The 14,958-nt window shown below is 30.8% G+C and overlaps 1 protein-coding gene across 1 annotated transcript; it reads left to right on the top strand.

The window, feature by feature from the left end:
- The first annotated feature begins 1,646 nt into the window (after nt 1-1,646).
- LOC100177911 (N-acetylneuraminate 9-O-acetyltransferase) lies at nt 1,647-14,767 on the top strand. Its single transcript, XM_002127912.5, has 19 exons — nt 1,647-1,847; nt 2,679-2,775; nt 4,283-4,406; nt 4,873-4,911; nt 5,197-5,259; nt 5,957-5,998; nt 6,948-7,074; nt 8,158-8,357; nt 8,750-8,874; nt 9,384-9,551; nt 9,954-10,152; nt 10,538-10,657; nt 11,188-11,359; nt 11,802-11,905; nt 12,572-12,726; nt 12,989-13,079; nt 13,387-13,464; nt 13,646-13,738; nt 14,167-14,767. The coding sequence occupies exons 1-19, from the start codon at nt 1,718-1,720 to the stop codon at nt 14,449-14,451; spliced, it is 2,412 nt and encodes an 803-aa protein (XP_002127948.1). The 5' UTR covers nt 1,647-1,717; the 3' UTR covers nt 14,452-14,767.
- Nucleotides 14,768-14,958: the final 191 nt, after the last annotated feature.

Here is a 14,958-nt window from a genome sequence, read left to right as displayed (position 1 = left end):
TTGAGTTCAAGTTAACAACAATTGCTAAGCAACGAATACCAAAAAATATAGCTTGAACGTCGTCATGTCTAAAGTGTCTGAAAGTGCTCTTACTAGTACTTTGGTGTCGATTTAAATATCATCTAAATATCTGCCCGTCACTGAAAATGACAGTACCAGACAGATACCAAAGCAAAATACATCAGAATTTAAATATATAGATACATGCATCTTATGTCTTGCCCCGCCGCCAGGCCAATTCAGCTTTACAATTTGGGTGAGTATATTTGTCCTATTGACCTGTCTGTATATCATTTTACATTTCTCAATTCTAAACTTTTTCTGCTCGAACTAATACAGCGGTTTAGGTATGACCTGTTCTGGTGATCTGCCGTAAATTGACGACATTTACTATGTGGTACTGGGCCTATTTAAGTTCTTATGAAGTGTGCTTGAGTGCAGACTAAGTGAGCTAATAATGCGCTGCGGTACTCGCTACTTTCGCCCAATATCATAACCCGATTCGGTTTCCATTATAAACCGGGCCAACAATACCAAATCATATCGAGCTCCTGAATTTAAAACAACAAAACTTTGACCCCTATGTCAGAGAGAGACGCGTATAGCGCTTTACAATAGAGATGACGCTATGTAACAACAATACTCCAAATCTCATTCCTACGCGCTCCTTTGTTTCCAATACATAAGTATCCAGGCTTACGATTAGATTTATAGATAACCCTTTTTGCTTTTACCATATGTCATATATCCGAATCGCTATAAACATAATAATATTTCCAACTAATTAACTTTTGCTTTCCGTTTTTTTGTGTACACTTTTATAAGCTCTTGTATGTAATTATATACACCAAAACATTAAAACAATATCCCATAAAAATAAGTCCACGGTACCAACACGCGATCGTAACAATGTGTTTGATTTAATTTCATTTCAGTCAGCCAGCTCGTAAATTCAATATTTGTATTAGAATTTTGAACGGTCACTGTTTTTTCTTTCGCCAATAAATTCTTCGAAAACCAGACAACGAACCGAAAGCGATCACAGGCTACCTGTATTATACAATGAAACGCTTTTCAGGCGCCGTATTATATTCTGCTGTAAATGAGATTTTCACACTTGTAAAAACTCTTGCACATTTGTCTGCTACTAGATTGCATGGCAATAATATATGTATATCAAATCTTAATTTAAACCTTAAAATGGAACACAGATTTTTTTAAAAATCTGATTTGCTACCAAATTATATCATCACGTAGATTAGCATAATAAAACCTTATGGTATAGTTTTTCTTGCGTCGAGGCAGAAGGCGGCCGAAGAAAACCGAAGAAAAACCAAAAACCAACGAAGCAACCTACGGACAAATCATAAACAAGTCTGTGATTTGTCCCCAATAGAGCCGCATAAAACTGTGATTTAAATATACCTTGGTGGCGCAAAGGAAATTTTGAATTAACTGGTTTGTTTGCAGATGCCTATACGGGTTGATGATTAAGTAACGGCGTCTAATTCAATTGAGTAGGCTTGGCAAGGCTTGGCTGCACGTGACATTATAGTTACATGTGAGACTTACGCTGTTAATAACACGTGAATTTTCTTTAATTATTACCCGTTGACATACTACATTAAATTTAACGTCTGTTTTATGAATTTTAGGTGTTTAATACATTACATATTTTCCTGGCTGTTTTTCCAAGAAATGTGAATTATTATTCTCTATGGATGAAAAGATAAAAATGGCTTTTAGTTCTGTTACAAAACATGTGAACATTACTGCTTTTAAGAAGATTGCTTTTCCGTTAGTTGTACTTCTGATCATTGTTCATCTGATGCAACTTTATGATGCAGGTATTGTACTAAGTATACACCTGGCCTAATCTAAACAATTTTATTTTATATAGCAAATGTATTAAATTTTGTGATATGAGAGTTTTGGGTAATCCTTTAGCTGGTGGCCACCTAAAATTTTGGTTTCAAAAGGTTTCTTAGGTCTCACTGATACCCCCTGTCCAATTTTTTTTCCCTTGGAAAATGCGCGAAATCGTGCTGCGTCACCGTATTTTCCACACGAGCCGTCATGAATTTTGGCCACCAGCTAAAGGATTACCAAGTTTTGTCTTAAAAAAAAACAAACTTTTTTCAAAGAGAATAAAAATATGGACCATCTTACCTCAACCTACGAAATTACCAAAGCGTCTGAATATTTTATTAAAAAGTCACTGGCAATTATATATTGCAAATTTACATATTATTATTTAAGTAATTGTTTTATATATTGCAAATTTGCATATTATTATTTAAGTAATGTTAATGATAATGTGTTTACAGTCGGTGACTTACGTCACTTTTCATTGTATGTTTATGTCTCTCATTTTTACGTGACTGTCTATGTGTGGCAAACTATGGAACGAAGTGACTGTTATGCCACTTGCCTGCCCTGGCCTTCATTTCGTTTATGTTTATTTTAAATTGTCCTATGTTTGTGCATGCTGTATAAGCATTCGCTGGTGAATGTAGGAATGAACGAATATAACTTACTTTATCCTTGCTTGTTCGTTATAACACGGTGTTCATACACCTTGTGGCAGCTTACCAGTTACCATGTATGTCACTATTTGGTTGATGTGTCTTAATAAATGTACACTGAAATAGGATTACCTGTCTATTATTTTAACACAGGTGGAGACACATGTGGAAGATTACTTGATGGGGGAACTTGGCTAGATGAAGGTGTGTGGCAACCATCGGGATGCATGTTGCACAAGTATAAGAAAAAGTAAGAGCAAATGCTAACATCTTTGAAAAACCAGGGCTCTATAGCCATATGCTTAAAATACTACCTTTAATTGGTGTGTTATTGCCATTTAAGCTGTTACTGTACATAGTTTTCCTAAATTATTCGCATATAGTTATAGTTGGTTTTTGGGCATAGGCACCTAACATGAGTAGGCATGTCTTAAAATAACCACTATATAGTGGTGATAGTGCAATGATTAGTCTGTTTCACAAATAAAAGCAAATAATGTGACAAGAAAAAAATGTTTATGCTTTCGCCAGCATAACCTTTTATTTTTTAAAACCTATGGGTCTCTTGAGTTTTAAAAAGTTATGTTTTAGGTGTAGGTAGGACATGCATACATACCCACGTTAGGCCCCTTTGCATGAATGAATGAATGAATGTAATTTACTTTATCCTCGCGTGGCCGGAAAACGTCAGTCGTTATTATATGGGTTTAGCTCGTCGTGCCAGCTTACGAGTTACCATGTATGTTACTTTGTGGGTGATTATTTTTTTTGGATTTTTTCTATTTTTTTATGTATTGCTGATAATTTGAACAACCCATTAGTGACAACTGGGTTGAAGCTAATAAAGTAAGTAATAACATGTGACTTGTTTATCTCCTTATTAGTCTTAGTAAAAAAAGTAATCTGATATTTGTATGCATATATGCATTGTAAGACTACTGTATTATGTAACTCCTATAATTATTTCTTGTCTATTTAATAATTCATAAAGCTGACTGTGAAATTTATTCTTTTATTAAAATGAATTCGAGTGGTTTTTAGTGTTAAAAGTTGAAACAATTAGGATTTTTGACAAAAAAAAATATTTTATCTGCATAGCCCATATTTTGTATATTGTGGGTAATGGGTATTTTACCTGCATATTGTGGGTATTTTACCTGCATTGACCTATTACAATGCTTCTTTACTTTTATATGTTGCACGTCTGCCCTACTTGACAATGCCAACAAAACCTCTAACTTACTTTACTAAAAAATCATAAAATAAAAAAAATTGAGTGAAATTATGAAACAATACTTGCCGAATAACTTATATATTTTAATATTTATATATATATTTATTCATTTGTATAAAAAATAACCCCTCACCTTTGCAAAAACAAGTTATAAACCATTTATTCCTAATTTATAAATATTATATTCCTCAATTAAAGCACAGCCCAGTTTAACAATCACACCTATTCAATTATAATTGTGTAGTTAAAACATTAATGTAAATGAAGTGGGTAACATTTTAAAAATTATTTTATTTTTTGTTACATAGCTATAATTCAAACATAGGGAATTTATTATTGTTTAAGTTTAACATGGCTTATATAGTAGCCTATACATTAGACTTGTTTCGTATAGACATGTAGAACCAGGATAATATATATATTTTACAATATAAAATTCAGTGGTAAAACAAGAAATGTCATTCTAGGCACCTGTAACATTACGCCCATGCCCTAAATTAAACTCTTTTTTTTTGTTGTTCAGTGAAGCGGAAAAGTGTTTGGCAAATCGGAAAGTAGCTTTTGTTGGGGATTCTCGACAGAGGGAATTATTTTACTCATTTGTCAATTTTGTTTCCTCCGAAAAGTTTGAAGAAATTCCAAAAGCGGTAAATCTAATCTTATTTTTCTTACTCCTATAATGTGGGTTCTATTTCTGTATGGGTGTGGTCTTTAACAGGGTTTGGTTCGTTATGGGTGATACACTTCTATACAAAAAGTATGGGCCTATATATAGCATGTAGGCATAAAGAGTGACTCGACAGATATTAGCCCTATTCTACACATTGAAAATGCAGAATAATATAAGTATATAACTATATATAATATAGAATATTTTGTTGTTGCTTTATAAGGCTTTTAATGTGTTTTATACTTTGTCCACGTTTAAGTTTAAGAACTGTGCTGGTAATTCGTAATTTTCGAATATTTTTTAATCAGATGTGGTGTAAGTAAGACCGTGCTTTATATCTATTATATATATATTTATGTAATGACAGTATATATATATATATATATAATATATATATTAATCATGTATGCTTGCTGCTTACATAATACTTTTATGTATCTCAGCACTTCGATATCCCATTCAAAAGTGGAAATTTGAATGTGGTAAGTAAAATTTTATCCACTTATATTTCTCCTTGTATATTATATATATATATATATATATATAGTAGGGTGTAGGAAAACGGGATAGCACATCTCTGCCTTCCCTGCATTCTAAAAGGCTTGGCACCCATGGTCACACATAATAATAAATAACAGTTTAAAAGTATGTTTTTAAATATATATGAATGCTTTTTCTTGCTGGTTAAAACACATTATATCTGTACAGAGAACAATGTACCTTATGTTCATTTAACTTCATACATCAATGTCATGTTATTTCTTTAGGAATTCCTGTGGCGCCCAGAACCTAATGCATCCGCAATTGATCTTTATAACAACTGGTTAAAGGTTGGTGTAAACTCATATAGTTAATTCTGTTAATAAGTTAAGTCACTGTTTTGGGTTGATAATTTGCATTCATTAAACATTCAAACACCTAAGCTACAAAATATGTTTAATTTAGAGTTTAAACTGTCTGGTTTGAAAAGGTTACTGTTTTATTTATGATTTTGCAGTCGGCAGTACATGCGACACAGACTATTATAAAATGTTTCTTTTTGTAAAATCTTCTTTTGAAAACTTTCTATTTAAAAAGTAAAGGCACTTTGTATATTTGTATTCATTAATTTTAAAATAAATTATCTGCGCATGTTTTGCTTAATATTTTAACAGTGGTATTTAAGAATATATATATACATATACATACTGTTCAATTTATATTGTTATTGACAGCATATACTATTCTTTGAGGTTAAGGTTCTTATAAAACCTAGAATTTAGGCCAGAGTTGGCTCATTACACTGTACCAGTACCAGTAGATATAACATGTGTTAAAGTTTCTAGACTCTGCTATCAAAATATGTGTTCTGTTTGTGGAATTAACTATTAAAGCACATCATTTGTCTGTTATATCTTATGTGCCTGGTTTGTTTATTTACTTTGTTGGTTACCAAGAAGCATTATGGTGTCTTACCATTGTGTCTTAGAATAGTTGATATGCATTGTGCTCGTGTTCCGATTAAGATTATTGTTCGTTCTTTAACAGGAAGAAGGTAAACCCATGGTGGTGTTTCAATCTGCTGGAGTGGTAAGTATGATAACACAAACACAAAGTATGATTCCTGCACCAGTATTATTAATCAATTATACACAGTATTAAGATAGGGATAAATTTACAATTTTACCTACTTTGAATAGGTTACTAGTAAAATTGTGCGAAAAGTGTGTGTTTTTAGTAAATGTATTATACCAATGGACACAAAACTGCAATAAATTTGTGCCAATACAATTACATTTACTTATATATATTATATATAGTAGAGTGGGGGACTATAAGAAATTTAAAACATGTGACGTGGTGACACAGTTCATGCACTATTAAAACCCAATCCCCCATGAAATTAGAGTAGGAATAGACTTAAAGCATTTTTATCAATTTTATATGAGCGAAATTTACCTATTTTGAAAAAGTTCTTAACTTCTTATTAAAATTGTACAAAACCATTGTGTTTTTAGTAAATGTATACCTGTCCTGTCCTATAGACACACAAAACTACTTTAAAGTTGTGCTTATGCATGTTTTTACTAATATACATAAACAATTAGGTCACTAAACCAGTTTAATGGTGTAGTCTCATAACCCATACAAGGTTTTCGAGTTAGTCTAAATATTAAACCCTCATATTCTTTAAATAATACAGTCATACAGCTTTTAGTTTGTGCTAGTTTAACTGTAAGCTTAGGTATTTAATTTTTATACTTAATTTTTAATTTCCTCAAATAGTGCATGATAACTATAGAATAACAAAAAGATTAGAATAACATAGGACGACACTAAAAATCTGGTAACACTGCACGATAAAAAGTTAAAAACACCTGGCAAAATTTTTAAAACAGTTCAACATAACAGCAACATAAAAATAGAAAAAAATCATTTCGAAACACTTAAGTAAACAAACTTCTGGCAACACTGTTAAAAAAAGAAAAAACATCTTGAAACACTGTTAAAATTTAATTTCGTAAATCTATTATTTCAGCACACTATGAAACGTACGTCTGGTTCACCATTAGGAGTGGAGGGATTTAAGTCCAATCTAACTAAGTTAAAATTGAATATGGACTCCCTTATGCAAAAAGGCACCAAAGTTTATTGGATATTACAAGGTTGGATATTGCTTTATAACTATGGCGGTATATAGTTCTGTGGGGAAAGATGGGACACTTTAGCACATTATATCCAAATATCCTGATGTTGTTTTAAACAATTAACAACGTTCTATGGGAGTTGTGAGAATACAGTTTTATAATTCTTTAAATGTTTGTTGTTTACTAAAAAATGGGACGAGAAAATAGTATGAAAAGGTGTCCCGTTTTTCCCCAGCCTACTATTTTGCATATGCTTTTTTCCTGTATAGCAGTTATTTTTAGTATTTACATACAACTTGTGGGACAAGAAGTTTTTAGAGGTGCAAATAAAACATAAATTATAATCAGTAGATTTGTCCTCTGCTTTATCATTTTAATTAGGTGGAAAAAGGTAAAACGCCATGTTTTTTTGGTAAAACGGTTATCTTTTTAATGAATATATCATGAAAAATGTTGCATGAAAATAAAAAAATTTGCTATAGTTTAAAGTTGTAGTTAAACACACTGGACAAAGGTATTAGTTTTGCTACAATATTAAATTAATGATTTCTGTACTTTGTACTTTATACAGTTTAAAGTTGACCAATCATACTACCTATTGCATAATTGTACTTTACTGTGTTATTTCTATAGTTTATACATAACAGCAGTTTAAATCAGTTGTATTTTTTTAATATGACTAAAAAGTTAATGAGTTTTAGAAATTATAATTTAAATATAAGGCTTATATTGTATATATGTAGATATATATGTTTTTCTTCTTGCGCAAATTTCATTCTTGATAAAATGAAAACAGTTTTAAAAAGCCTTATATACTTTATACAAAAGTGGGTATATATGTACTGTTTGTTACATTGGTTAAGAGTGCTTACCTGTTAACTATACAGTACTGGGTTCAAGGATTGATGCTGCCACCATTGTGGGTATATGTCCTTAGGCAACACATTTAAGTTTTGGTAGGCATTTATGTTAAAGCTAGTATTGACATAATTAAAAGTCCTAAAAAAATATGATTTTTTTTTGTTTTTTTTACAAAAAATATGTTTTAAAAATTTTTTTAATTTTTTTTTATTATAAACAATATGATTCTTTATTCCATAGATCCTGTTAATGAAAACAAACTCTCAAATGCTCGTAGTTCCATCACAAACGAATTAATATCAGAATACAATGCTGTGGCTATGGAAGTATTCCATGCAAATGGCAAAATACCAGTTATTAGGTCCTTGGCTGATCTGGCTGGTGCAAAGATTAGTAAATCAGTTGATGGTTTACACCTGGGAAAAGATATAACAGATATTGTGAGTATTCATAGTCAAAAGCAAAAAAAATATTTTTTTAAGGCAGTCAACAAACCAGGAATCAACTTGCACTAAATTCCGCATGTATTTTTTACCTAAAAACCCAAGTTACACATAAATACAAGATTTCTGATGACGACATTCAAAATTAGATGACATTATCAAAAATATCAAAATACAATCTTGTAGCAAATTTTCCAAGAACAAAAATCTAATTGATCATTTTTGGTCTGCACAAACACCTGTGTCGCTAGAGAGCAATATGTGACTGTCGGTCAAAAATGGAAAATTTGTTAAAATATATCTCCTCCCCAAAGGGTTGAAAAATATTATATATCATCCCACCCATTATTTTGCTACCAACAGAAATAAATTGCCTTTTTTTTCTTCAGGACGTCAGTATCCTTTTAAATTTACTATGCAACCAAATGACGCATGCCACAGATGGGACTTGCTGTAGAAAACCTGACCCTTTAACCATTGTCCAGATAATTATGGCAGTATTGGGATTTATATTGTGAGTATCACATATGCTAGTTTAAAATACTTTTAACTATGCGTTTAATAGGTTGGGGTAAGATGGGACATTTTTTTTATTTGTAGAACTATATAATTGTAGCCTAATGACTTTAAAAAGGCGCTGTTAATTGTTTAAAACACATTTGGGAAATATGGGATATAGTATGGGATAATCACATAGTACCTGACGGTATATTAGGCTGGGGAAAATAGGACACCTTTAGCACCAAATACCCAAATATCCTGATCGCGTTTTAAACAATTACCAACGGGGGTGTATTTTTACTATGGAATGCTCTATGGGAGTATTTTTACTATGGCATGCATTTTATACAAGTGAACGCTCTTACATTTAACTTGCTTTACTCCCAACAGCATTCTCTTAGCTGTTGGAATTCGAATCCAAACTTTATTTTAAACCAAATTTAATTCTTAAAACAGCCAAAAATTGTTCACTATGTCACGCAATATACGCTCTTACATTTAACTCGCTTTACTCCCTAACAGCATTCTCCTGGCTGTTGGAATTCGAATCCAGCGCATTGGTAAACCCACCCCAACCAATGAAGATGAGGTAGCCAAAAACAAAGACAGCATCCATAATATCATAGCAGAGCTTACGTATGCTGCTGCTAAGATGTCACTCATATTATTTTACTTCTACATATGCGACAGGTATATTGAAATGGGTAGCGCAATTTTTTAGTTATAAATTTGTTTTCTTAAAAAACGGTGGCGTTTCTTAAAAAATTTTATTGCAAAAAAGTATATATTTTCTTTAGAAAGTACAGATACAATTAGTTTAAAATACAAAAATTAAGTGTACAGGCTATTCAACACATATATATATATATTGTTCATTTTATTAAACATTCTTTCTTTTAGTTTTAGAAATGACATTTAAAGTACAAATAAAATCAATCGAAAATAAGTGTGTATACAATACACACATATATATATATATATATATTGCTTATTTTATTTAAAAAAAAATTCGCTTTAAAAAATGACTTTCAACTAAATTCCCATTCAGTGTTACTAACATGTTAAATAACAATCCTAATTATGACATCACAGGACTGATGTTTTCATGAAGTCCAACAAGCATTACACGAACACACGCTTCTTCTTACCCCTTCTATATATTGTTTTCCTTGGTATATTTGGAATTGATTCAACAAAACAACCAGTGTTTTTGAATCGGGACCAAACAGACGAATGGAAAGGGTGGATGCAGCTCGTTATTCTTATTTACCACGTTACAGGGGCTTCTGTGGTAAGGCTGGTGTTTAATAAAATTTCATGTTATTTTAAATTAATAAAAAAATATTCAAATTAATAAATTTCATGTTATTTTAAGTTAATAAAAAATTATTTACATTAATAAATTTCATGCTATTGGAAGTTAATAAAAAAAATATTTACATTAATAAATTTCATGCTATTGGAAGTTAATAAAAAAATTATTTACATTAGTAAATTTCATGTTAATTTGAATTAATAAATTTCATGGTATTTTAAGTTAATAAATTTTATGGTATTTTAAATTAATAAAAAAATACTTACATTAATAAATTTCATGTTAGTTTAAATTAGTAAATTTAATATGTTATTTTAAATTAGTAAATTTCATTTTAATAAATTTTTGAACAAATTAACAGAACGTACCAATATATATGCACGTTCGCTTGCTGGTAGCCATGTATCTCTTCATGACCGGGTACGGACACTTTTCCTACTTCTGGAACAAGGGTGACTTTGGGGTACATCGAGTTTTTGGGGTAAGATGCTTTTTAATACAACAGTTTTATTATATAAATCAAATAAAACAAATTTAGGTTTCAAAAAGAGGCACAAATAATTAGACACATTATAGCAGTCTACTATACTGTGCTATATATCTAGTATTTTAATTCCTATTGTTTACTGATTAATCTAGTGCAGACAATTTCAGGTTTGGCCTGCCTACCCTGCCACCCCAGGTTTGGCGTCTATATATATATATATATATATATATGGTGCCAATGTTTACTGATTAAAACAGGCAATATATACATATAGGGGTGGGGGAAGATAGGACACCTTTTCAATCTATTTTTTCGTCCTACCTGGTAGTAAACAAAGAATATTCAAAGATTTATGAAACTATATCCTCACGACTCCCATAGACTGTTGTTAATTGTTTAAAACGGGATCAGGATATTTGGATATTATGTGCTAAAGGTGTCCCATATTCCCCCACCCCACTATACATATTTATATATTAATATATTCCCAAATATATATATATATTTTACATATATTTTCGCAGGTGATGTTTCGTTTAAATTTCCTCACTGTAATGTTGTGTCTTACCATGGATCGCTCGTACCAGTTCTATTACTTTGTTCCCATGTGTTCGTTCTGGTTTCTTGTGCTTTACTTATTCATGGCTTTGTGGCCAAGAGCATATATGGTTGCTACGAATAAAGAAACAACTTTAAGTAAGTTAAATGAATAAAAATAACTAGTGGCGTAGACAGGGGGGTTTGGGGGTTTACAAACCCCCAAATAAAAAAAAGTTTTTGGTAAATTGAAAACATCTCCTCTAATTTTTTTGTCTTGTTTGTCCAAAACGGTCTAAGTAGAAGTATTATTTGTTTAATTGTTTGCAGTCTGGACCTTTTTAGGCTTTTCACAAATGCTTAGTGAATATCAGACAATTATGAAAATTCTAAAAATTTAAGTTGTAAATTGTAAAATTTTCTGAATTGTAAAATTGTAAAAATTTCAGAATGTTGAAATCACAGATGCTTCTGGTCAATGACTTTACTTTTTACTAAGATGCAACAGCCCACTTGCAAATTTAGTTTTTACCAAAAGACCACATTGAATTTTAAACTTATTACTTTTACATACCACTTAAATGACACTTTTACATACCAGGTGACGGCGAAACAAAGGAAGTTACTTTTACCTCCCCAATATTCGTAATGTGTGCCAAGTTAAGTCTTCTACTGTTTACTATAGTGCTTGTGTTTCTGTCACAGGTATATGTTACTTATAGATATAAATAATATTTCTTGGTAGATATTTTTGTTTTGTTTAGAATATTCGCAGTTTTTTTTTGTTTTAAATATTTTTGGAATATTTTTTTAGGTGTTTGGATTTTTTTTTTCAGTGAAATTTTTTTTTGAAATATTATTGCAATGTTTTCCAATTTTATTCCTGTCTGTAGGATAGCTTGGCAAATTTTTAATATTAAAAATGCTGAATTGTAAGATTGTACAAAATGAAATTTTTATGTTGTACAAAATGAATTTTTTATGTCCGCAAAGTTGCATAAAACGTAAAATCTGGCACAGAACAATGTGTATAAAACCAACATTAGTGCTGAAACAACTCGTTTTCCGTCACATAAGGATAAAGCAAGTTACATTTATATATAAATTTATAGTAGGGTGGGGGAAGATGGGACACCTTTAGCACATAATATCCAGATATCCTGACTGTGTTTTAAACAATTAACAACGGTCTATGAGAGTCATAAGGACATAGTTTCATATTTCTTTTATTGTTCTTTCTTTACTACTGAATGGGACGAGAAAATAGAGTTAAAAGTGTCCCATCTTCCCCCATCCTACTGTATATAATTTTCACATAAAAGAACATCCAATATCAAACACCCATTTTCTCATGTACATATTCACTTCCAGGAGTTGTTTGAATCTATGTTTTCCTGGTGGCCGGTCATTCGTTTATTTGAGTTACCACCAGGCATGGTACGAGAATGGTGGTTTCGATGTCATTTAGATAGGTTTGCCATGCTACATGGAGCTGTATTTGCATTCGGATACATTATTCTTAAGAGGTAATGTAAATAAATGTACATTGAGAATTAATCATGTTCTGAGTTTCTTTAAAATGTTTTTTTTATTTAGTTTTTCAGTTCTTTTTTTTAAATATTTATTTAGTTATTAAAATTAATTATTTAGTTTTGCAGTTTCTTTTTTTTGTAAAATTATGCTTAGTTATTTAAAATGTTTATTTAGTTTTGCAAGTTTTTTTGAAAATATGTTGTTTTATTAAAAAAAAATGATTTATGTGTGTTTATAACGATTTACAATTAACAGATTATCAATTGTTGATGATTCGAGGCAAGGTTGTTTACTTTCAACCAAAGTTTCATTAATTGCAGTGACTGCTTCTATTTTATGCACTTTGGTAAGTTGAATGTAACCTAAACCAGGCTTGGAATAAAGTATTACTTTTTTTTAGTGAAATATAACTTTTATTATTTTTTAGTAAAACAAAACTTTTTTAATTTTTTTGTTGTAAAACACAACTTTATTAATTTTTTAATAAAATATAACTTTTTTTAAATTTAAAAGCAAACTAAACATTTTTTCTTATAGTACTGTGGAGGAAGTTGGGTTGCCGTTATTACCTAAATCCAATATTTGACACAATTAACATCGCTCTTTTTTTTTTTTAACAATTAACATCGCTCTTTTTTTGTTATTTTTTTCAGTTTTACTCGGTATGGGCATTACAATGCAGTGACAAACAGAGCTGTAACGAAGTTCATTCATTTGCATCGCTTATTCCTGTAAGTTTATAAACATAAAAACATTTTTTACCAGAAAAAATTTTCAGATAAGTGCATTTATTTTAATTTAAATAACAAAACTTATTTAATTTTTTTTTATATTTCCAAAAAATATTTATAAATTATTTTATATTTTTCAAATTCCAGATATTTTTCCTAACTAAAATTAATTTACTTCCAGATAAGTGCATTTATTTTGATTCGTAATATCCCTGGTTATCTGAGAGCAGGTTACAGCTCTTTCTTTGCTTGGTTCGGGAAAATATCTTTAGAGGTAATTTTTGTTTATGGTTGATTGCGAATATATTTTAGTTGTTATTGTTTCGTAATACTGTGTGGTAATTATTATGCACTTTGGTGAGTTATTAAATTAATCTTTTTTTAGTAAAATATCACTAAAAATAAAAAAAATTAAAATTTGGAAGCATAACTAAAACATTTTTGTTCTAGTACTGTGGGGTAAGACGGGATAGTATTCGCACCTAAATTGCATATTTTTTTATTGTGTTTTTAAATTTACAACGATCTTTTAAAGTCTCGGTGGAGGGGAGCTACAGTTATACAATTCTGTAAATATTCTTTGTTTACTACCAAAACCGGCAAAAAAATAAAACAATAATGTCCCGTGTTGCCCCTATAATGTACCGTATTACCCCACAGTACTATACGTAAGCATATCTTGAGTTAAGTTTATTTTCCCAGTTATTCATCGGGCAGTACCACATATGGCTTGCAGCAGATACCAAGGGAATCCTTGTTATAACATCACCTCAATGGCCTATGTTAAACTTATTAGTAAGCACATTCGTATTCGTATGCGTAGCGCACGAAATTAGCGCTTTAACCGGTACTTTCGCCAAGTATTTGGTCGGCCCGGCAAAAACAGCCGACACGAAGACGGTGTGCGCGAAAATTCTGGTTATAACGGCCGTGTTGGTTTGTTTTATGTTAATATCGGATCTTACAAATACCAGCCCGCGCGTGTAACTGTGCGCGCCTGGAATTTTGACCAAACTCGAATAACACAGGCACATTCAATGCAAATGAATTTGAACTCAAATGCGTAAAGAAGCATATTCAACAAATGCACTTTTACGAACTTGAATTTCGTCGTTACCTTCAAACTGTATCGGTATTTTAAATATTTTCGCATTTTTTACTGTGTAGTTAATTTCAGTTTTATTCTTGTATTGGTTTTACGATTTTTGTTTGGATTTTTATTTTCGCGTGGTTTATGAACTCGATTGTTTAATTCAATTTAGATGGTTTTTGTTTAGTCAGATAAAATAATCGTATATTTGCACACGCTGGATTTGGGTGTTCGGTACAAAAGATTAGAAAGGTATAAATATAGCCTACTTTTAAATATTATTGTTTTGGACATTTAGTTAGGAAATTTGTAGTTTATTTACAGTAAGTTTAGCTATTTGTTTGTGTCGATAAACAGAACTAACTAAATAGTTTGATATTATAGTAGAGTGGGGGAAGTTGGGA

This window comes from Ciona intestinalis, chromosome 1 (genome assembly GCF_000224145.3).
Source record: "Ciona intestinalis chromosome 1, KH, whole genome shotgun sequence".
Classification (NCBI taxonomy): Eukaryota; Metazoa; Chordata; class Ascidiacea; order Phlebobranchia; family Cionidae; genus Ciona; species Ciona intestinalis.
This window is presented reverse-complemented; position numbering and strand designations above follow the sequence as displayed.